Below are 23655 nucleotides of genomic sequence, written 5' to 3'. Positions count from 1 at the left end.
AAAAAAAAGCCGTTTCGGCGCGGGACAACCCCTTTAACACAGCATTGAGCGTTATATGCACGAAGTGCCACGTTCTGCTGCCTCGCTGACTACCTGGAGGTGCTGACCCTCTGTTATGGCTGAACCCATAGCTTATCTCCCTGGTATTAGGATCAGCTTCATAAATTTATGGGAAACATTCAAAGCCACAAACAACTTCTTGGAATTCTTTGATGATTTCATTAGTTTAATTATTTTCTTCACTGATATTAACTCTTTGCTGAATGGCATCCTCCCCTGGTTTGTCTGAAGATGCGGCCATGGCTACTTTCATCTCTGCAGGCACAGTTGCAGCAAGAACTGCAAGACCAAATACATGTTTTTCTATGGAAGCTTTTGATTGTAGCTTTTGCAACGGATTCATTAGTTGTTTTATGCATTACAAGGTTCTCCATCCTTGGAGCAAGAGCAGCTGGTGCGGTAAACCATGGATTTACATAGAACTCTATCACAAACAGGCTGAATTCATCAAGGCAGGATAGTTCTCGAATGGATCCAACCAAGTAGATCTTCAAGCAGTATATGAGTTCTGCCATCCACTTGGCTTTGTGTGTGATACATGATATGTTTCAGACAGGAGGCTGCACAGCATGCAAGTCCAATGTACATAACAGTGCTCCAGAGGGTGATAGACAATCAGATCAGGCGTGCGGCAGTGGAAAAATATGTTTTCGCTGTGGTGGACCTTTAACAATATTTGGGCAAATACAAAATACAAGAGCCTTGAAGCACCAGTAAGTTTTAAGCAAGAGCAAGGAAACTTTAGGGTAATCACTTTTGCCAAAAATGAAGAACTTTAAGTGGGGGGACCAATAAAAACACCAAAACAAATTCGACCTATGTATCTGACTGGCACTCCAGTGCCGATTGGAAGTGGGCAAGGGCTCAGCTTGGGCACTCTGACTGATCTGCAGCTACTCAGCCAGCTGCGGTGGAGCGGTTTTATCATAGCAAGCATTCATTTGTTTTCTGCATGTCGTGCTAAAGTAGCTTTCACTCCACACACACATGAATGAGCCTTGGGCACTCATGACCCTTTCACCAGTTTACTAGTTGTCCTTCTTTAAACCTTCTTGGTACCATCGCACACCATACCGTCAGTGAAATGATGTATACCCTCAGTGAGATGATGTATACCCTCAGTGAGATGATGTATACCGTCAGTGAGATGATGTATACCGTCAGTGAGATGATGTATACCCTCAGTGAGATGATGCATACCGTCAGTGAGATGATGTATACCGTCAGTGAGATGATGTATACCCTCAGTGAGATGATGTATACCCTCAGTGAGATGATGTATACCCTCAGTGAGATGATGTATACCCTCAGTGAGATGATGTATACCCTCAGTGAGATGATGTATACCGTCAGTGAGATGATGTATACCGTCAGTGAGATGATGTATACCCTCAGTGAGATGATGTATACCCTCAGTGAGATGATGTATACCGTCAGTGAGATGATGTATACCCTCAGTGAGATGATGTATACCCTCAGTGAGATGATGTATACCGTCAGTGAGATGATGTATACCGTCAGTGAGATGATGTATACCCTCAGTGAGATGATGTATACCGTCAGTGAGATGATGTATACCCTCAGTGAGATGATGTATACCGTCAGTGAGATGATGTATACCCTCAGTGAGATGATGTATACCGTCAGTGAGATGATGCATACCCTCAGTGAGATGATGTATACCCTCAGTGAGATGATGCATACCGTCAGTGAGATGATGTATACCGTCAGTGAGATGATGTATACCGTCAGTGAGATGATGTATACCGTCAGTGAGATGATGTATACCGTCAGTGAGATGATGTATACCGTCAGTGAGATGATGTATACCCTCAGTGAGATGATGTATACCGTCAGTGAGATGATGTATACAGTCAGTGAGATGATGTATACAGTCAGTGAGATGATGTATACAGTCAGTGAGATGATGTATACCGTCAGTGAGATGATGTATACAGTCAGTGAGATGATGTATACCGTCAGTGAGATGATGTATACAGTCAGTGAGATGATGTATACCCTCAGTGAGATGATGTATACCCTCAGTGAGATGATGTATACCGTCAGTGAGATGATGTATACAGTCAGTGAGATGATGTATACAGTCAGTGAGATGATGTATACAGTCAGTGAGATGATGTATACCGTCAGTGAGATGATGTATACAGTCAGTGAGATGATGTATACCGTCAGTGAGATGATGTATACAGTCAGTGAGATGATGTATACCCTCAGTGAGATGATGTATACCGTCAGTGAGATGATGTATACCGTCAGTGAGATGATGTATACCGTCAGTGAGATGATGTATACCGTCAGTGAGATGATGTATACCGTCAGTGAGATGATGTATACAGTCAGTGAGATGATGTATACCGTCAGTGAGATGATGTATACCCTCAGTGAGATGATGTATACCCTCAGTGAGATGATGTATACCCTCAGTAAGATGATGTATACCCTCAGTGAGATGATGTATACCCTCAGTGAGATGATGTATACCGTCAATGAGATGATGTATACCGTCAGTGAGATGATGTATACCGTCAATGAGATGATGTATACCGTCAGTGAGATGATGTATACCGTCAGTGAGATGATGTATACCCTCAGTGAGATGATGTATACCGTCAGTGAGATGATGTATACTGTCAGTGAGATGATGTATACCGTCAGTGAGATGATGTATACCCTCAGTGAGATGATGTATACCGTCAGTTAGATGATGCATACCCTCAGGGAGATGATGCATACCGTCAGTGAGATGATGCATACCGTCAGTGAGATGATGCATACCGTCAGTGAGATGATGTATACCGTCAGTGAGATGATATATACCGTCAGTGAGATGATGTATACCGTCAGTGAGATGATGTATACCGTCAGTGAGATGATGTATACCGTCAGTGAGATGATGCATACCGTCAGTGAGATGATGCATACCGTCAGTGAGATGATGTATACCGTCAGTGAGATGATGCATACCCTCAGTGAGATGATGTATACCGTCAGTGAGATGATGTATACCGTCAGTGAGATGATGTATACCGTCAGTGAGATGATGCATACCCTCAGTGAGATGATGCATACCGTCAGTGAGATGATGCATACCCTCAGTGAGATGATGTATACCGTCAGTGAGATGATGTATACCGTCAGTGAGATGATGTATACCGTCAGTGAGATGATGTATACCGTCAGTGAGATGATGTATACCGTCAGTGAGATGATGTATACCCTCAGTGAGATGATGTATACCCTCAGTGAGATGATGTATACCCTCAGTGAGATGATGTGTCAATGAGATGATGTATACCGTCAGTGAGATGATGTATACCCTCAGTGAGATGATGCATACCGTCAGTGAGATGATGTATACCGTCAGTGAGATGATGTATACCCTCAGTGAGATGATGTATACCGTCAGTGAGATGATGTATACCGTCAGTGAGATGATGTATACCGTCAGTGAGATGATGTATACCGTCAGTGAGATGATGCATACCCTCAGTTAGATGATGTATACCGTCAATGAGATGATGTATACCGTCAGTGAGATGATGTATACCCTCAGTGAGATGATGTATACCCTCAGTGAGATGATGTATACCCTCAGTGAGATGATGTATACCCTCAGTGAGATGATGTATACCCTCAGTGAGATGATGTATACCCTCAGTGAGATGATGTATACCGTCAGTGAGATGATGCATACCGTCAGTGAGATGATGTATACCGTCAGTGAGATGATGTATACCGTCAGTGAGATGATGCATACTGTCAGTGAGATGATGCATACCCTCAGTGAGATGATGCATACCCTCAGTGAGATGATGTATACCGTCAGTGAGATGATGTATACCGTCAGTGAGATGATGTATACCCTCAGTGAGATGATGTATACCGTCAGTGAGATGATGCATACCGTCAGTGAGATGATGTATACCCTCAGTGAGATGATGTATACCCTCAGTGAGATGATGTATACCCTCAGTGAGATGATGCATACCGTCAGTGAGATGATGTATACCCTCAGTGAGATGATGTATACCCTCAGTGAGATGATGTATACCGTCAGTGAGATGATGTATACCGTCAGTGAGATGATGTATACCGTCAGTGAGATGATGTATACCCTCAGTGAGATGATGTATACCCTCAGTGAGATGATGTATACCCTCAGTGAGATGATGTATACCCTCAGTGAGATGATGTATACCCTCAGTGAGATGATGTATACCCTCAGTGAGATGATGTATACCCTCAGTGAGATGATGTATACCCTCAGTGAGATGATGTATACCGTCAGTGAGATGATGTATACCGTCAGTGAGATGATGTATACCGTCAGTGAGATGATGTATACCGTCAATGAGATGATGTATACCGTCAGTGAGATGATGTATACCGTCAGTGAGATGATGTATACCCTCAGTGAGATGATGTATACCGTCAGTGAGATGATGTATACCGTCAGTGAGATGATGCATACCGTCAGTGAGATGATGCATACCGTCAGTGAGATGATGCATACCGTCAGTGAGATGATGCATACCCTCAGTGAGATGATGTATACCCTCAGTGAGATGATGTATACCCTCAGTGAGATGATGCATACCGTCAGTGAGATGATGTATACCGTCAGTGAGATGATGCATACCGTCAGTGAGATGATGCATACCCTCAGTGAGATGATGTATACCGTCAGTGAGATGATGTATACCCTCAGTGAGATGATGTATACCGTCAGTGAGATGATGCATACCGTCAGTGAGATGATGTATACCCTCAGTGAGATGATGTATACCGTCAGTGAGATGATGTATACCGTCAGTGAGATGATGTATACCGTCAGTGAGATGATGTATACCGTCAGTGAGATGATGTATACCCTCAGTGAGATGATGTATACCGTCAGTGAGATGATGCATACCGTCAGTGAGATGATGTATACCCTCAGTGAGATGATGTATACCGTCAGTGAGATGATGTATACCGTCAGTGAGATGATGTATACCGTCAGTGAGATGATGTATACCGTCAGTGAGATGATGTATACCGTCAGTGAGGTGATGTATACCGTCAGTGAGGTGATGTATAGCGTCAGTGAGGTGATGTATACCCTCAGTGAGGTGATGCATACCCTCAGTGAGATGATGTATACCGTCAGTGAGATGATGTATACCGTCAGTGAGATGATGTATACCCTCAGTGAGATGATGCATACCCTCAGTGAGATGATGCATACCGTCAGTGAGATGATGCATACCGTCAGTGAGATGATGTATACCCTCAGTGAGATGATGTATACCCTCAGTGAGATGATGTATACCGTCAGTGAGATGATGTATATCCTCAGTGAGATGATGTATACCGTCAGTGAGATGATGTATACCGTCAGTGAGATGATGCATACCGTCAGTGAGATGATGCATACCCTCAGTGAGATGATGCATACCGTCAGTGAGATGATGTATACCGTCAGTGAGATGATGTATACCGTCAGTGAGATGATGCATACCGTCAGTGAGATGATGTATACCGTCAGTGAGATGATGTATACCGTCAGTGAGATGATGCATACCCTCAGTGAGATGATGTATACCGTCAGTGAGATGATGCATACCCTCAGTGAGATGATGCATACCGTCAGTGAGATGATGTATACCGTCAGTGAGATGATGTATACCGTCAGTGAGATGATGTATACCGTCAGTGAGATGATGTATACCGTCAGTGAGATGATGTATACCGTCAGTGAGATGATGCATACCCTCAGTGAGATGATGCATACCGTCAGTGAGATGATGTATACCGTCAGTGAGATGATGTATACCGTCAGTGAGATGATGTATACCGTCAGTGAGATGATGCATACCCTCAGTGAGATGATGCATACCGTCAGTGAGATGATGCATACCCTCAGTGAGATGATGTATACCGTCAGTGAGATGATGTATACCCTCAGTGAGATGATGTATACCGTCAATGAGATGATGTATACCCTCAGTGAGATGATGTATACCGTCAATGAGATGATGCATACCGTCAGTGAGATGATGCATACCCTCAGTGAGATGATGCATACCGTCAGTGAGATGATGTATACCCTCAGTGAGATGATGTATACCGTCAGTGAGATGATGTATACCCTCAGTGAGATGATGTATACCCTCAGTGAGATGATGTATACCCTCAGTGAGATGATGTATACCCTCAGTGAGATGATGTATACCGTCAGTGAGATGATGCATACCGTCAGTGAGATGATGCATACCCTCAGTGAGATGATGCATACCCTCAGTGAGATGATGCATACCCTCAGTGAGATGATGTATACCCTCAGTGAGATGATGTATACCCTCAGTGAGATGATGTATACCCTCAGTGAGATGATGTATACCCTCAGTGAGATGATGTATACCCTCAGTGAGATGATGTATACCCTCAGTGAGATGATGTATACCGTCAATGAGATGATGTATACCGTCAGTGAGATGATGTATACCCTCAGTGAGATGATGTATACCATAGCACTTCAGCTGTCAGTGGTTTAATGTTACGGTACAACAGGAAATACATCTGTCTATGTATACATTTATATATGTGTGTGAATACTTATTGTTGGCCTAGAGTAGACCTATTTATTAGCACCAACCCCCTTGGAGGAACACTACTTCTATTCCCGATGTACTGCATGTATACTGTATGATTTCTGCACATTTACCATGATTGTATTTCTGACCACTGCAGGTGATTGTGTCGCGTGTTGCTCGTGTATGTAAAAACGACATGGGGGGATCTCAGCGTGTTTTGGAGAAGCAGTTCACTTCCTTTCTGAAAGCCCGCCTCAACTGCTCCATCCCCGGAGACTCTCACTTTTACTTCAACGTAATACAATCATCCAGTGAAATTGTAACATTAGAAGGAAAGCCGGTTGTCTTTGCGCTCTTCTCCACCCCGGCTAACAGGTAAGAACACTTGGAAGATATGTCTGCTTTTAAGTATATTAATTTGGGGAAATATTTAACAATAAGGGAGTTTCCCGGCACAGAACTACACTCTTTGTCAGCACCTAGAAGGAGCCGTCGGTTTGCAGAACTCCGCATGCAGTTACTCCGTTTTTATAGTTAGCTAGAGATGAGCGACCGTACTCGGTTCGGGTGTTTTTGGACTCGAGCACCGCTTTTTCCGAGTAACTGACTACTCGGACGAAAAGATTCGCGGGGAAGCCGGGGGTGCGCGGGGGGTTGCAGAGGGGAGTGGGGGGGGGGGGGAGAGAGAGCGACCCCCTGTTCTTCACTGCTACCCCCCGGCGCCCCCCAAATCTTTTCGCCCGAGTAGTCAGTTACTCGGAAAAAGCGGTACTCGAGTCCAAAAACACCTGAACCGAGTACGCTCGCTCATCTCTATACTTAGCACATTGTTTAGTCATGCTTTTTTTGTAAATTTGGTGATGTGTACAAGAAAATACATTCATATATACAATAAGTTAATTATTTCCCAACTGATGCACTTTAAAAGCAACATTGATTATAATATGACTAGCTATAACCCCCCGCGCAGGTAACACCATCGTCTCCTTATAACGGTCGTCAGGCATTTCGTTCATTTTCCATGGAATATTAAAATCCAAAAAGTGGAAGCATTTGAAGCATAATAATCCTCCCAGTGCCGGAGACATGGACTCCCTTCCACATGTTGCCCCACAGTTTGTTTTTAAATGTTTTTATGTCTTTTAATTATTTTTTTTTGATAAACCCTCGCCCAGGCGTTTAACTCCTTAGATGCTGCAGTCAATAGCGACCGCAGCATTTAAGCAGTTAGATAGAGGAAGAGAACTCCACTGCCCCCTTCACTGTGATGCAGACAACATGTAGGTATCAGAATTCTTCCTGACAGTACAACAACTCTTGTAATAACAGCACAGTTCATCCAACAGTACCGTGTACTCAGCTGATATTATAGTAGAGAGGGCTGCCGGCTCCAGGGAAATTCCCCACTAACTAAGGGAATCTCTTTAGATCTCACGGGGACACTAAAGTCTTGATTCTCTCTTGATTCCCCACATGGAATACTGTGTACAGTTCTGGTCACCGGGGCTCAGGAAAGATGTTACAGTGCTGGAGGGGTTCAAAGAAGGGCGACTAAACTAATACATGGAATGACGGGACTGGAATACCCAAATAATTGGGATAATTCACCCTGTAAAAAAGACGGCTAAGGGGCGACCAAATAACTGTATAAATCCATGAGGGGACAATACAAGGATCTCTGCCATGATCTGTTTATACCCAGGACTGCGACGGTAACAAGAGGGCATCCGCTACGTCTAGAGGAAAGCAGGTTTCATCACCAACACAGAAGGGGGTTCTTTACTGTAAGAGCAGTGAGACTGTGGAACTCTGCTCAAAAGCCATCTTTTGAGCGCTCATCTTTGTGGTGTAAATGCACCGTTAGAGCATGCGCCCGTCTGTTTACGCCCTCCCACTGATTCTACACTATGACATTGTCATTTTCCAGTATACAGGGCTCTGCTGTCTGTATATTCGACATGGAACAAGTGGCCTTGATATTTTCTGGGCGGTTTAAAGAGCAGCGCACTGCGGATTCTGTATGGACGCCTATTGCAGAGGAGCTCGTCCCAAAGCCGCGGTGAGTGGAGTGTCTCCAAAGACAATGTTGTCTTGTGTAGTTTTGATAGTGCTGATCTAATCCTTCAGGTAGGGGATGGTCTTAGCATCTTTGGATTCCAAATAAAATTAGCATTGTCTAATTTGGAGTTGACTTTTTGTTGTTCTGATCCCTAGATCGTTCTTCAAACCGCTTCCCAACATAATATCTTCCAAAAATAATCCTGTTACCTCCATGATCGTTGTCTAAAAGGAGATTTTACGATTATGTCAAATCTAAACAATTGTCAAATTAGAAGAGTTTAATGTACCTTTATAAAGCCCCCTAATTAGTGGCCACATTCCCCTTTTTCCCAGATGTTTCTCCACACTGGGCTCGCTGGGGTTCCGCCGCCTTCAGTCCTTCTGCCATTGTTCTGTTTTTGAAGCAGGGAGACAGAATGAAATGGTTCCTTTTTTTCCCTGTTGATTTCAATGGGGTTTTTAACAAAACTTACAGCAAACAGAAACGTTTCAATTTGCTGCTTTTTCCTTACGTTTTCAGGTTTTTTAAGGTTTTCTGCAGGCGGAAGCCCAACGGGACAGAAGGTAACGACCAGCATTGCATCCGCTTCCTGTTTAAAATAAAAATCCATGGAAATCAATGGGGAAAAAACGTTTCATTTTACTTTAATTCCAACTTTCTGCTCCAAAGACAGGAGAGAGCCTGAAGGCCTGAAGGCCGGGACAACCTGTTTAATCACTTCCCATCTGGGTTCTAGAAGGAAGCATGGGGCTGCAGTGTACCAAATATTAGTTATTACATTCAGGCTGTTCATTTGTATCAGTTTGTATATTTAGTTGCAGCGTGAATGTATCTCCATTCCAATGTTTTCTTTGCAGCCCAGGTTGCTGTGTTCGTCCTTCCATGCCCTATAATTCTTCTCGTAGTCTCCCGGATGACGTGCTCAATTTTGTAAAGTCCCATCCGTTGATGGAGGATTCGGTTCCCTCTGTTAGAGGTGTTCCGTGGATCACGCGAACGCTGTCACGGTAAGAGGAATATGTCAGGTATTACGCTGAAGAAATGAAAAGGATTATTTCCACTACTTACAGAATTGAGGACGGGCTGTACTCTCACATGTTGCTAAATGGTACATTTAACATTGCAGCCCATCACCATACAGTACAGTGTGGCAGATGAAGGTGCGGTATTATGTATTTGCAGTATGCATGGATTTAAGACTCAGGAGTCACAATAATTAAAATGGTGCAGATGATAGAAGAACCATTGTGCAGCTTGCAGGGTACGTCAGACACACTCTGCATATGGCTCATTTTACTACATCTTCCCCATTACTTGCATTGTTCCTACTATCTGTTTGGTGTCCTATTACATCATACTTGGATTATTTCATTTGCTGGTAAGTCCATGATGGACATTATTGGATATGTAGCTCAGTTGCAAATTTATTGTTTTGAAATCATGGCAATCCAGATATAATGATCTTGTACAAAAATAACAGTTCGCAGGGTGACTGTGACACTTCATGCCGTATTGTTGTAAGACCCCCAGATCCCCAGACAGGAAGACATGGAGAAAATGTATGAACACCAACCCTCATTTATCAGAGCTGTCTAACGGGAAATCAACAGTAAAAAACTGTTTTTAGTGCCCATAGCAACCAATCACAGCGCAGCTTTCATGTTACCTCAGTATAATATATAACAACCAATCACAGCGCAGCTTTCATGTTACCTCAGTATGATATAGAGCAACCAATCACAGCACAGCTTTCATGTTACCTCAGCAGTATAATATATAACAACCAATCACAGCACAGCTTTCATGTTACCTCAGTATAATATATAACAGCCAATCACAGCAAAGCTTTCATATTACCTCAGCGGTATATTATATAACAACCAATCACAGCACAGCTTTCATGTTACCTCAGCAGTATAATATATAACAGCCAATCACAGCAAAGCTTTCATGTTACCTCAGTATAATATATAACAGCCAATCACAGCAAAGCTTTCATATTACCTCAGCGGTATATTATATAACAACCAATCACAGCACAGCTTTCATGTTACCTCAGTATAATATATAACAACCAATCACAGCACAGCTTTCATGTTACCTCAGTATAATATAGAGCAACCAATCACAGCACAGCTTTCATGTTACCTCAGCAGTATAATATATAACAACCAATCACAGCACAGCTTTCATGTTACCTCAGTATAATATATAACAACCAATCACAGCGCAGCTTTCATGTTACCTCAGCAGTATAATATATAACAACCAATCACAGCGCAGCTTTCATGTTACCTCAGTATAATATATAACAACCAATCACAGCGCAGCTTTCATGTTACCTCAGCAGTATAATATATAACAACCAATCACAGCACAGCTTTCATGTTACCTCAGTATAATATATAACAACCAATCACAGTGCAGCTTTCATGTTACCTCAGCAGTATAATATATAACAACCAATCACGGCGCAGCTTTCATGTTACCTCAGTATAATATATAACAGCCAATCACAGCAAAGCTTTCATATTACCTCAGCGGTATATTATATAACAACCAATCACAGCGCAGCTTTCATGTTACCTCAGTATAATATATAACAACCAATCACAGCGCAGCTTTCATGTTACCTCAGTATAATATATAACAACCAATCACAGCGCAGCTTTCATGTTACCTCAGTATAATATATAACAACCAATCACAGCGCAGCTTTCATGTTACCTCAGCAGTATAATATATAACAACCAATCACAGCACAGCTTTCATGTTACCTCAGTATAATATATAACAACCAATCACAGTGCAGCTTTCATGTTACCTCAGTATAATATAGTACAACCAATCACAGCGCAGCTTTTATGTTACCTCAGCAGTATAATATATAACAACCAATCACAGCGCAGCTTTCATGTTACCTCAGTATAATATATAACAACCAATCACAGCGCAGCTTTCATGTTACCTCAGCAGTATAATATATAACAACCAATCACAGCGCAGCTTTCATGTTACCTCAGCAGTATAATATATAACAACCAATCACAGCGCAGCTTTCATGTTACCTCAGCAGTATAATATATAACAACCAATCACAGCGCAGCTTTCATGTTACCTCAGCAGTATAATATATAACAACCAATCACAGCACAGCTTTCATGTTACCTCAGCAGTATAATATATAACAACCAATCACAGTGCAGCTTTCATGTTACCTCAGTATGATATATAACAGCCAATCACCGCAAATCTTTCATGTTACCTCAGCAGTATAATATATAACAACCAATCACAGCGCAGCTTTCATGTTACCTCAGTATAATATATAACAACCAATCACAGCACAGCTTTCATGTTACCTCAGTATAATATATAACAACCAATCACAGCACAGCTTTCATGTTACCTCAGTATAATATATAACAACCAATCACAGCACAGCTTTCATGTTACCTCAGTATAATATATAACAACCAATCACAGCGCAGCTTTCATGTTACCTCAGTATAATATATAACAACCAATCACAGCGCAGCTTTCATGTTACCTCAGCAGTATAATATATAACAACCAATCACAGCACAGCTTTCATGTTACCTCAGTATAATATATAACAACCAATCACAGCGCAGCTTTCATGTTACTTCAGTATAATATATAACAACCAATCACAGCGCAGCTTTCATGTTACCTCAGTATAATATATAACAACCAATCACAGCGCAGCTTTCATGTTACCTCAGTATAATATATAACAACCAATCACAGCGCAGCTTTCATGTTACCTCAGCAGTATAATATATAACAACCAATCACAGCACAGCTTTCATGTTACCTCAGTATAATATATAACAACCAATCACAGCGCAGCTTTCATGTTACTTCAGTATAATATATAACAACCAATCACAGCGCAGCTTTCATGTTACCTCAGTATAATATATAACAACCAATCACAGCGCAGCTTTCATGTTACCTCAGTATAATATATAACAACCAATCACAGCGCAGCTTTCATGTTACCTCAGTATAATATATAACAACCAATCACAGCGCAGCTTTCATGTTACCTCAGTATAATATATAACAATATCATAACAATTGTCGTGGAAGATGAGTATCAGATTGTTGCCGTTGCCCCTTATGCGCTGCTGGTACGGGGGTGGTATCCCGGGTATCCCGGTGCTGCCGTCACTTGTCCGGTGATTCTCACCTGGAACCACCCTGCTGTGGTGCCGCTGTAGAAGGGGGAGAGGAGGTTGTAATGAAGGTAGACGTAGGTCTCTCGCCGCCCCTTCAGGGTCATGATATGGCAGGAGCCGTCTTGGTTGCTCACCTTCAAAGTTGCGGGATATAGGAGTGCAGATGTTATTTGCTTGCTGTAAAGAGCCGAGCAGATGGGGGAGAAGGCCTTCCTCTTATGTTGGGGAGAAGGCCTTCCTCTTATGTTGGGGAGAAGGCCTTCCTCTTATGTTGGGGAGAAGGCCTTCCTCTTATGTTGGGGAGAAGGCCTTCCTGTTATGTTGGGGAGAAGGCCTTCCTGTTATGTTGGGGAGAAGGCCTTCCTGTTATGTTGGGGAGAAGGCCTTCCTGTTATGTTGGGGAGAAGGCCTTCCTGTTATGTTGGGGAGAAGGCCTTCCTGTTATGTTGGGGAGAAGGCCTTCCTCTTATGTTGGGGAGAAGGCCTTCCTCTTATGTTGGGGAGAAGGCCTTCCTGTTATGTTGGGGAGAAGGCCTTCCTGTTATGTTGGGGAGATGGCCTTCCTGTTATGTTGGGGAGAAGGCCTTCCTGTTATGTTGGGGAGAAGGCCTTCCTGTTATGTTGGGGAGAAGGCCTTCCTGTTATGTTGGGGAGAAGGCCTTCCTGTTATGTTGGGGAGAAGGCCTTCCTGTTATGTTGGGGAGAAGGCCTTCCTCTTATGTTGGGGAGAAGGCCTTCCTGTTATGTTGGGGAGAAGGTCTTCCTGTTATGTTGGGGAGAAGGCCTTCCTCTTATGTTGGGGAGAAGGTCTTCCTCTTATGTTGGGGAGAAGGCCTTCCAGTTATGTTGGGGAGAAGGCCTTCCTCTTATGTTGGGGAGAAGGCCTTCCTCTTATGTTGGGGAGAAGGCCTTCCTGTTATGTTGGGGAGAAGGCCTTCCTGTTATGTTGGGGAGAAGGCCTTCCTCTTATGTTGGGGAGAAGGCCTTCCAGTTATGTTGGGGAGAAGGCCTTCCTGTTATGTTGGGGAGAAGGCCTTCCTGTTATGTTGGGGAGAAGGCCTTCCTGTTATGTTGGGGAGAAGGCCTTCCTGTTATGTTGGGGAGAAGGCCTTCCTCTCATGTTGGGGAGAAGGCCTTCCTCTTATGTTGGGGAGAAGGTCTTCCTGTTATGTTGGGGAGAAGGCCTTCCTCTTATGTTGGGGAGAAGGCCTTCCAGTTATGTTGGGGAGAAGGCCTTCCTGTTATGTTGGGGAGAAGGCCTTCCTGTTATGTTGGGGAGAAGGCCTTCCTGTTATGTTGGGGAGAAGGCCTTCCTGTTATGTTGGGGAGAAGGTCTTCCTGTTATGTTGGGGAGAAGGCCTTCCTCTTATGTTGGGGAGAAGGTCTTCCTGTTATGTTGGGGAGAAGGCCTTCCTCTTATGTTGGGGAGAAGGCCTTCCAGTTATGTTGGGGAGAAGGCCTTCCTCTTATGTTGGGGAGAAGGCCTTCCTCTTATGTTGGGGAGAAGGCCTTCCTCTTATGTTGGGGAGAAGGCCTTCCTCTTATGTTGGGGAGAAGGCCTTCCTCTTATGTTGGGGAGAAGGCCTTCCTGTTATGTTGGGGAGAAGGCCTTCCTGTTATGTTGGGGAGAAGGCCTTCCTCTTATGTTGGGGAGAAGGCCTTCCTGTTATGTTGGGGAGAAGGCCTTCCTGTTATGTTAGGGAGAAGGCCTTCCTGTTATGTTGGGGAGAAGGCCTTCCTGTTATGTTGGGGAGAAGGCCTTCCTGTTATGTTGGGGAGAAGGCCTTCCTGTTATGTTGGGGAGAAGGCCTTCCTGTTATGTTGGGGAGAAGGCCTTCCTGTTATGTTGGGGAGAAGGCCTTCCTGTTATGTTGGGGAGAAGGCCTTCCTCTTATGTTGGGGAGAAGGCCTTCCTCTTATGTTGGGGAGAAGGCCTTCCTCTTATGTTGGGGAGAAGGCCTTCCTGTTATGTTGGGGAGAAGGCCTTCCTGTTATGTTGGGGAGAAGGCCTTCCTGTTATGTTGGGGAGAAGGCCTTCCTGTTATGTTGGGGAGAAGGCCTTCCTGTTATGTTGGGGAGAAGGCCTTCCTGTTATGTTGGGGAGAAGGCCTTCCTCTTATGTTGGGGAGAAGGCCTTCCTCTTATGTTGGGGAGAAGGCCTTCCTGTTATGTTGGGGAGAAGGCCTTCCTGTTATGTTGGGGAGATGGCCTTCCTGTTATGTTGGGGAGAAGGCCTTCCTGTTATGTTGGGGAGAAGGCCTTCCTGTTATGTTGGGGAGAAGGCCTTCCTGTTATGTTGGGGAGAAGGCCTTCCTGTTATGTTGGGGAGAAGGCCTTCCTCTTATGTTGGGGAGAAGGCCTTCCTGTTATGTTGGGGAGAAGGCCTTCCTGTTATGTTGGGGAGAAGGCCTTCCTCTTATGTTGGGGAGAAGGTCTTCCTCTTATGTTGGGGAGAAGGCCTTCCAGTTATGTTGGGGAGAAGGCCTTCCTCTTATGTTGGGGAGAAGGCCTTCCTCTTATGTTGGGGAGAAGGCCTTCCTGTTATGTTGGGGAGAAGGCCTTCCTGTTATGTTGGGGAGAAGGCCTTCCTCTTATGTTGGGGAGAAGGCCTTCCAGTTATGTTGGGGAGAAGGCCTTCCTGTTATGTTGGGGAGAAGGCCTTCCTGTTATGTTGGGGAGAAGGCCTTCCTGTTATGTTGGGGAGAAGGCCTTCCTCTTATGTTGGGGAGAAGGCCTTCCTCTTATGTTGGGGAGAAGGTCTTCCTGTTATGTTGGGGAGAAGGCCTTCCTCTTATGTTGGGGAGAAGGCCTTCCAGTTATGTTGGGGAGAAGGCCTTCCTGTTATGTTGGGGAGAAGGCCTTCCTGTTATGTTGGGGAGAAGGCCTTCCTGTTATGTTGGGGAGAAGGCCTTCCTGTTATGTTGGGGAGAAGGTCTTCCTGTTATGTTGGGGAGAAGGCCTTCCTCTTATGTTGGGGAGAAGGTCTTCCTGTTATGTTGGGGAGAAGGCCTTCCTCTTATGTTGGGGAGAAGGCCTTCCAGTTATGTTGGGGAGAAGGCCTTCCTCTTATGTTGGGGAGAAGGCCTTCCTCTTATGTTGGGGAGAAGGCCTTCCTCTTATGTTGGGGAGAAGGCCTTCCTCTTATGTTGGGGAGAAGGCCTTCCTGTTATGTTGGGGAGAAGGCCTTCCTCTTATGTTGGGGAGAAGGCCTTCCTGTTATGTTGGGGAGAAGGCCTTCCTGTTATGTTGGGGAGAAGGCCTTCCTGTTATGTTGGGGAGAAGGCCTTCCTGTTATGTTGGGGAGAAGGCCTTCCTGTTATGTTGGGGAGAAGGCCTTCCTGTTATGTTGGGGAGAAGGCCTTCCTGTTATGTTGGGGAGAAGGCCTTCCTGTTATGTTGGGGAGAAGGCCTTCCTGTTATGTTGGGGAGAAGGCCTTCCTGTTATGTTGGGGAGAAGGCCTTCCTGTTATGTTGGGGAGAAGGCCTTCCTGTTATGTGGGGGAGAAGGCCTTCCTGTTATGTGGGACTGACGCCGATGAGAGACACTCTAGGCACTGTAATATACAGACGTGTTGTACACACTTACATTGGGTTTTCAGGTGCCGACCAGTTGTGGCCCCTGGGGACAGGCGTGTCTAATAAGTAGGTGTGGTTTGTATCAGTGGTGTCACATGATTGGTGCAGGGTGGATATACATGTATGTGTTTGCATATGCCTGTATATGCTTGGCACAGACTGGAGCGCCCAGTGGAGACGTTGCAGGTGATGTCTAGAATAAAGCTTCTATCATGAAGGGCTGGGTGTGGGTATCGTCAGCCCCTTTTTCTTGCCCCCCGGTTGCTGCTCTGCACCACGGATGTATTTGGGACTGTATCTCTTGGATCTCGCTTTAGAGCGTGCAGCATTACTTTTCTTTGCTCTCCCAGGAGGGATTGGTCTGTCGTGCCGCTGTTATAACTTAGCTTTTTGTGGTGTCAGCTGAATGCGGAGCTAAGCTTCAGAGGCTGCAGTCAAAGCCCAGAGCTGTCAGAGGCGGTTTTGAAGCGGGCCGGCTGCTTGCTCTTCCGCTGCGGATGGCGTTCCCATAGAGGAGAGCGCGGCCACAGTGGGGGGAAAAAAATGAACATGTTGCGGTCGGCAAATCCGCGCTGCAGCGGCAGCTTCTGCCGCCTTAGCTGCAGCGGATTTGCCGTCCCGTGTGGATGAGATTTCTGAGAAATCTCGTCCACATGGCTGGCTAATCCCGGGATTGGCGGCCGCAGGCGGATTTGCCACGGCGAAATTCTGCACGGAATTTCCGCGGCAAATCCGCCCCGTGTGAACCCAGCCTAAGAGTTCGTTATTCCCTCTTACACGTACAGTTTTTTTTAATATATGTCTTTAAAGAGTAGCTGGACTTTTATAAACTTTAGACGTGTCAGAGCAACATTACGAAAGCTTTGCCCAATGCTGAGACCCCTGCTGATCACGTAAATGAGGGGTCCACAGCGCTTCACTCCAGTGCTGCGCCCATGCGGCTGTCGTCGCTGCCTGTTGACTTCTCTTTGCAGCTGAAGACATTATAGATGCTTATAGAAGTCTATCCTTCCATATTCAGCTGCCAAGAGGAGCCGACAGGCAGGGAAGACCGATAAATGGGCACGGCGCTCCGGTGAGCACTGCAGCCCCCTTCATGTCAGCGATCAGCAGGGGTCCCAACACCTGGACTCCCCACTGATCAAAACTTTTGACGCGCCAATCTGACATGTTAAAAACTACAGATGCACTTTAAAGGGAAGCGGTCATCAACCACAAGCACCAAAAACTTAGTAATAGTTTAAACAACCGGGAGTTTGTTGAGCTGTGTTTGTTATTCACTCCATTCCCCCCTTCCAGGGGTCTCCAGGGGTCTCCCGGCAGAGTCAGCCTGTGTGACTTTTCAGAAGACTGTGCACTCCCATAGAGATTGAAGGGGGATGCATGCACACAGCCTTCTGTAAGGGGCAAGCTGCTGATCCTGTGCGGACTTTGCCAGGGGCCATTACAGGAAGGGCACTGGGTGAGTACAAGACCCAGCTCCCTGGACCCCCCGTCATCTCCACTATAAGCACCATAACTTAGGGCGCTATTACAACTTGTGGTACCGTGTCCTCTCATCCTTGTGCAGAATAGCAGTATTCATCTGACCATCTGAATCTGAAAAATTGGGCTATTTGGTCAAAAATAGAAGCCCTGTAAAGTTTCAGGATTTCTTTTTCGTTCAGAGATTCTGTCACAGCGCTGTTTTCTGCAGCGGTCACGGAATCACACAACATATTAAATAATGCTATTTGAATGATCGCTTACCTGGGGAGGGGGTCAGAGGCACAGAGAGATGACCGTTACTTGGGGAGGGGGTCAGAGGCACAGAGAGATGACCGTTACTTGGGGAGGGGGTCAGAGGCACAGAGAGATGACCGTTACTTGGGGAGGGGGTCAGGGGCACAAAGAGATGACTGTTACCTGGGGAGGGGGTCAGAGGCACAGAGAGATGACCGTTACTTGGGGAGGGGGTCAGAGGCACAGAGAGATGACCGTTACTTGGGGAGGGGTAAGGGGCACAGAGAGATGACCGTTACCTGGGGAGGAGCTCAGAGGCACAGAGAGATGACCCTTACCTGGGGAGGGGGTAAGGGGCACAGAGAGATGACCGTTACCTGGGGAGGGGGTAAGGGGCACAGAGAGATGACCGTTACCTGGGGAGGGGGTAAGGGGCACAGAGAGATGACCGTTACCTGGGGAGGCGGTAAGGGGCACAAAGAGATGACCGTTACCTGGGGAGGGGGTCAGAGGCACAGAGAGATGACCGTTAGCTGGGGAGGGGGTCAGAGGCACAGAGAGATGACCGTTACTTGGGGAGGGGGTCAGAGGCACAGAGGGATGACCGTTACTTGCGGAGGGGGTCAGAGGCACAGAGAGATGACCGTTACTTGGGGAGGGGGTCAGAGGCACAGAGAGATGACCGTTACTTGGGGAGGGGGTCAGAGGCACAGAGAGATGACCGTTACTTGGGGAGGGAGTCAGAGGCACAGAGAGATGACCGTTACTTGGGGAGGGGGTCAGAGGCACAGAGAGATGACCGTTACTTGGGGAGGGGTAAGGGGCACAGAGAGATGACCGTTACCTGGGGAGGAGCTCAGAGGCACAGAGAGATGACCCTTACCTGGGGAGGGGGTAAGGGGCACAGAGAGATGACCGTTACCTGGGGAGGGGGTAAGGGGCACAGAGAGATGACCGTTACCTGGGGAGGGGGTAAGGGGCACAGAGAGATGACCGTTACCTGGGGAGGCGGTAAGAGGCACAGAGAGATGACCGTTACCTGGGGAGGCGGTAAGGGGCACAAAGAGATGACCGTTACCTGGGGAGGGGGTCAGAGGCACAGAGAGATGACCGTTACTTGGGGAGGGGGTCAGAGGCACAGAGAGATGACCGTTACTTGGGGAGGGAGTCAGAGGCACAGAGAGATGACCGTTACTTGGGGAGGGGGTCAGAGGCACAGAGAGATGACCGTTACTTGGGGAGGGGTAAGGGGCACAGAGAGATGACCGTTACCTGGGGAGGAGCTCAGAGGCACAGAGAGATGACCCTTACCTGGGGAGGGGGTAAGGGGCACAGAGAGATGACCGTTACCTGGGGAGGGGGTAAGGGGCACAGAGAGATGACCGTTACCTGGGGAGGGGGTAAGGGGCACAGAGAGATGACCGTTACCTGGGGAGGGGGTAAGGGGCACAGAGAGATGACCGTTACCTGGGGAGGCGGTAAGGGGCACAAAGAGATGACCGTTACCTGGGGAGGGGGTCAGAGGCACAGAGAGATGACCGTTACTTGGGGAGGGGGTCAGAGGCACAGAGGGATGACCGTTACTTGCGGAGGGGGTCAGAGGCACAGAGAGATGACCGTTACTTGGGGAGGGGGTCAGAGGCACAGAGAGATGACCGTTACTTGGGGAGGGGTAAGGGGCACAGAGAGATGACCGTTACCTGGGGAGGAGCTCAGAGGCACAGAGAGATGACCCTTACCTGGGGAGGGGGTAAGGGGCACAGAGAGATGACCGTTACCTGGGGAGGGGGTAAGGGGCACAGAGAGATGACCGTTACCTGGGGAGGGGGTAAGGGGCACAGAGAGATGACCGTTACCTGGGGAGGCGGTAAGGGGCACAAAGAGATGACCGTTACCTGGGGAGGGGGTCAGAGGCACAGAGAGATGACCGTTACCTGGGGAGGGGGTCAGAGGCACAGAGAGATGACCGTTACTTGGGGAGGGGGTCAGAGGCACAGAGGGATGACCGTTACTTGGGGAGGGGGTCAGAGGCACAGAGAGATGACCGTTACTTGGGGAGGGGGTCAGAGGCACAGAGAGATGACCGTTACTTGGGGAGGGGGTCAGAGGCACAGAGAGATGACCGTTACTTGGGGAGGGGGTCAGAGGCACAGAGGGATGACCGTTACTTGGGGAGGGGGTCAGAGGCACAGAGAGATGACCGTTACTTGGGGAGGGGGTCAGAGGCACAGAGAGATGACCGTTACTTGGGGAGGGGGTCAGAGGCACAGAGAGATGACCGTTACTTGGGGAGGGGGTCAGAGGCACAGAGAGATGACCGTTACTTGGGGAGGGGGTAAGGGGCACAGAGAGATGACCGTTACCTGGGGAGGGGCTCAAAGGCACAGAAAGATGGCCCTTACCTGGGGAGGGGGTAAGGGCCACAGAGAGATGACCCTTACCTGGGGAGGGGGTAAGGGGCACAGAGAGATGACCGTTACCTGGGGAGGGGGTAAAGGGCACAGAGAGATGACCGTTACCTGGGGAGGGGGTAAGGGGCACAAAGAGATGACTGTTACCTGGGGAGGGGGTCAGGGGCACAAAGAGATGACTGTTACCTGGGGAGGGGGTCAGAGGCACAGAGAGATGACCATTACCTGGGGAGGGGGTCAGAGGCACAGAGAGATGACCGTTACCTGGGGAGGGGGTCAGAGGCACAGAGAGATGACCGTTACTTGGGGAGGGGTAAGGGGCGCAGAGAGATGACCCTTACCTGGGGAGGGGTAAGGGGCACAGAGAGATGACCGTTACCTGGGGAGGGGGTAAGGGGCACAGAGAGATGACCGTTACCTGGGGAGGGGGTAAGGGGCACAGAGAGATGACCGTTACCTGGGGAGGGGGTAAGGGGCACAGAGAGATGACCGTTACCTGGGGAGGGGGTAAAGGGCACAGAGAGATGACCGTTACCTGGGGAGGGGGTAAGGGGCACAAAGAGATGACTGTTACCTGGGGAGGGGGTCAGGGGCACAAAGAGATGACTGTTACCTGGGGAGGGGGTCAGAGGCACAGAGAGATGACCCTTACCTGGGGAGGGGGTAAGGGCCACAGAGAGATGACCCTTACCTGGGGAGGGGGTAAGGGCCACAGAGAGATGACCGTTACCTGGGGAGGGGGTAAAGGGCACAGAGAGATGACCGTTACCTGGGGAGGGGGTAAGGGGCACAAAGAGATGACTGTTACCTGGGGAGGGGGTCAGGGGCACAAAGAGATGACTGTTACCTGGGGAGGGGGTCAGAGGCACAGAGAGATGACCGTTACCTGGGGAGGGGGTCAGAGGCACAGAGAGATGACCGTTACCTGGGGAGGGGGTCAGAGGCACAGAGAGATGACCGTTACTTGGGGAGGGGTAAGGGGCACAGAGAGATGACCCTTACCTGGGGAGGGGTAAGGGGCACAGAGAGATGACCGTTACCTGGGGAGGGGGTAAGGGGCACAGAGAGATGACCGTTACCTGGGGAGGGGGTAAGGGGCACAGAGAGATGACCGTTACCTGGGGAGGGGGTAAGGGGCACAGAGAGATGACCGTTACCTGGGGAGGGGGTAAAGGGCACAGAGAGATGACCGTTACCTGGGGAGGGGGTAAGGGGCACAAAGAGATGACTGTTACCTGGGGAGGGGGTCAGGGGCACAAAGAGATGACCGTTACCTGGGGAGGGGGTCAGAGGCACAGAGAGATGACCATTACCTGGGGAGGGGGTCAGAGGCACAGAGAGATGACCGTTACCTGGGGAGGGGGTCAGAGGCACAGAGAGATGACCCTTACCTGGGGAGGGGGTAAGGGGCACAGAGAGATGACCCTTACCTGGGGAGGGGGTAAGGGGCACAGAGAGATGACCCTTACCTGGGGAGGGGGTAAGGGGCACAGAGAGATGACCCTTACCTGGGGAGGGGGTAAGGGGCACAGAGAGATGACTGTTACCTGGGGAGGGGGTAAAGGGTACAGAGAGATGACCGTTACCTGGGGAGGGGGTAAGGGGCACAGAGAGATGACCGTTACCTGGGGAGGGGGTAAAGGGTACAGAGAGATGACCGTTACCTGGGGAGGTGCTAAGGGGCACAGAGAGATGACCGTTACTTGGGAAGGGGGGAAGTGGCACAGAGAGATGGCCGTTACCTGGGGAGGGGGTAAGGGGCACAGAGAGATGACCAACACTTGGAAAGGGGGTAAGTGGCACAGAAGAACCACTGTTACTTGAGAAGGAGGGGTCAAGGATACAGGGAACCACTGTTACTTGGGGAGGAAGGGTCAAGGATACAGGGAACCACTGTTACTTAAGGAGGAGGGGTCAAGGATACAGGAAACCACCGTTACTTAAGGAGGAGGGGTCAAGGATACAGGAAACCACTGTTACTTGGGGACAAGCTCAGCAGCATAGAAGGCCTTCTGTTACTTGTCACTGGTCATGGGCACACAAGGGTCAACTGTTAGGCTCTGTTCACACTAGCGTTCGGGGCTTCCGTCACTCTGTTCCATTTTTTGAGCAAAGAAATGGAAATAAATCTGAAATAAACATTTCTGGGGTTTTTTGCATTGATTTCAATAAGTTTAAAAATACAGAAAGGTTTCTGTTTCCTTTTGTCCATTTTTTCCGTTTTAGTCACTGTATAGGAATGTTCTCCAGTATGGTGGTATTACATTATTATATAGAATGGTGTGGTGGTGTTATCGAATATCAGCCTTCAGGCTTAGTGTCCGGGGCAGCATGAGCTGCAAACATGGCTCCGAGCACAAAACTCCTACTTTTTTTTGGAATAAAGCACCTTAGCAGAGTAGCATACATCGCCTACCTACCTACCTACCTACCTACTGTAGTTGGGCATAGGACGCAGCGGCTAGGCGGAGCCTACTGGTAAGACAGCTCGGTTACATAGTCTGTATTATTGATTTGGGTTTTGTTTTTTCCACAATAACATTTTTTTACAACAAAAAGAACCAGTCTTGTCATTTATTTTTTCTTAATTTTTTTTATACTTCTTAACACTATTTTTAATTAGGTGTTTTATGACATTTATTAATTCCACAGGGAGAACATGCAGTATTTATGTGCAGTGTATTATAGGGGGCCATAGCAGCATATAAGCACCCCACAATCCATTCCAGCTTGGGTTCTGCCTTGTGAATTTGCCCTGAGGGTGTAAACTAAGAATAAATGATCGGCGTTCTAATAGTTTTTTAATTATTATTGTAATATGTGAATTCTACAGCTAGAGCTCAGAAACGTCAGTAAACTAATCCTATTGTGAGCTCTTAGGCCTCATGTACACAGATTCCGTGCTGAATCCGTGCATGCCCGCAGACATGGGCATTAAAAGACAGGTACTTACCTCTCCGGATCCAGCGTGGGTCTCATCCATCACAGCCGGATCTTCTTTCTTCAACGCGGCAAATGCGTCC

At 47.4% G+C, this 23655-nt stretch overlaps 1 protein-coding gene across 1 annotated transcript in view; it reads left to right on the top strand.

Moving 5' to 3' along the window:
* SEMA6B (semaphorin 6B) overlaps positions 1 to 23655 on the top strand; it is a 91839-nt gene that overhangs the window by 52618 nt on the left and 15566 nt on the right. The window contains exons 9-11 of the mRNA XM_066574944.1: positions 6814 to 7031; positions 8584 to 8715; positions 9576 to 9725. Of these exons, the coding sequence (XP_066431041.1) occupies positions 6814 to 7031; positions 8584 to 8715; positions 9576 to 9725 (500 nt within the window). The remainder of the gene's footprint in view (positions 1 to 6813; positions 7032 to 8583; positions 8716 to 9575; positions 9726 to 23655) is intronic.

This window comes from Eleutherodactylus coqui, chromosome 7 (assembly GCF_035609145.1).
Source record: "Eleutherodactylus coqui strain aEleCoq1 chromosome 7, aEleCoq1.hap1, whole genome shotgun sequence".
Lineage (NCBI taxonomy): Eukaryota > Metazoa > Chordata > Amphibia > Anura > Eleutherodactylidae > Eleutherodactylus > Eleutherodactylus coqui.
Note: the sequence above shows the minus strand (reverse complement) of the source record. Positions and strands in the feature narration are given on the sequence as shown.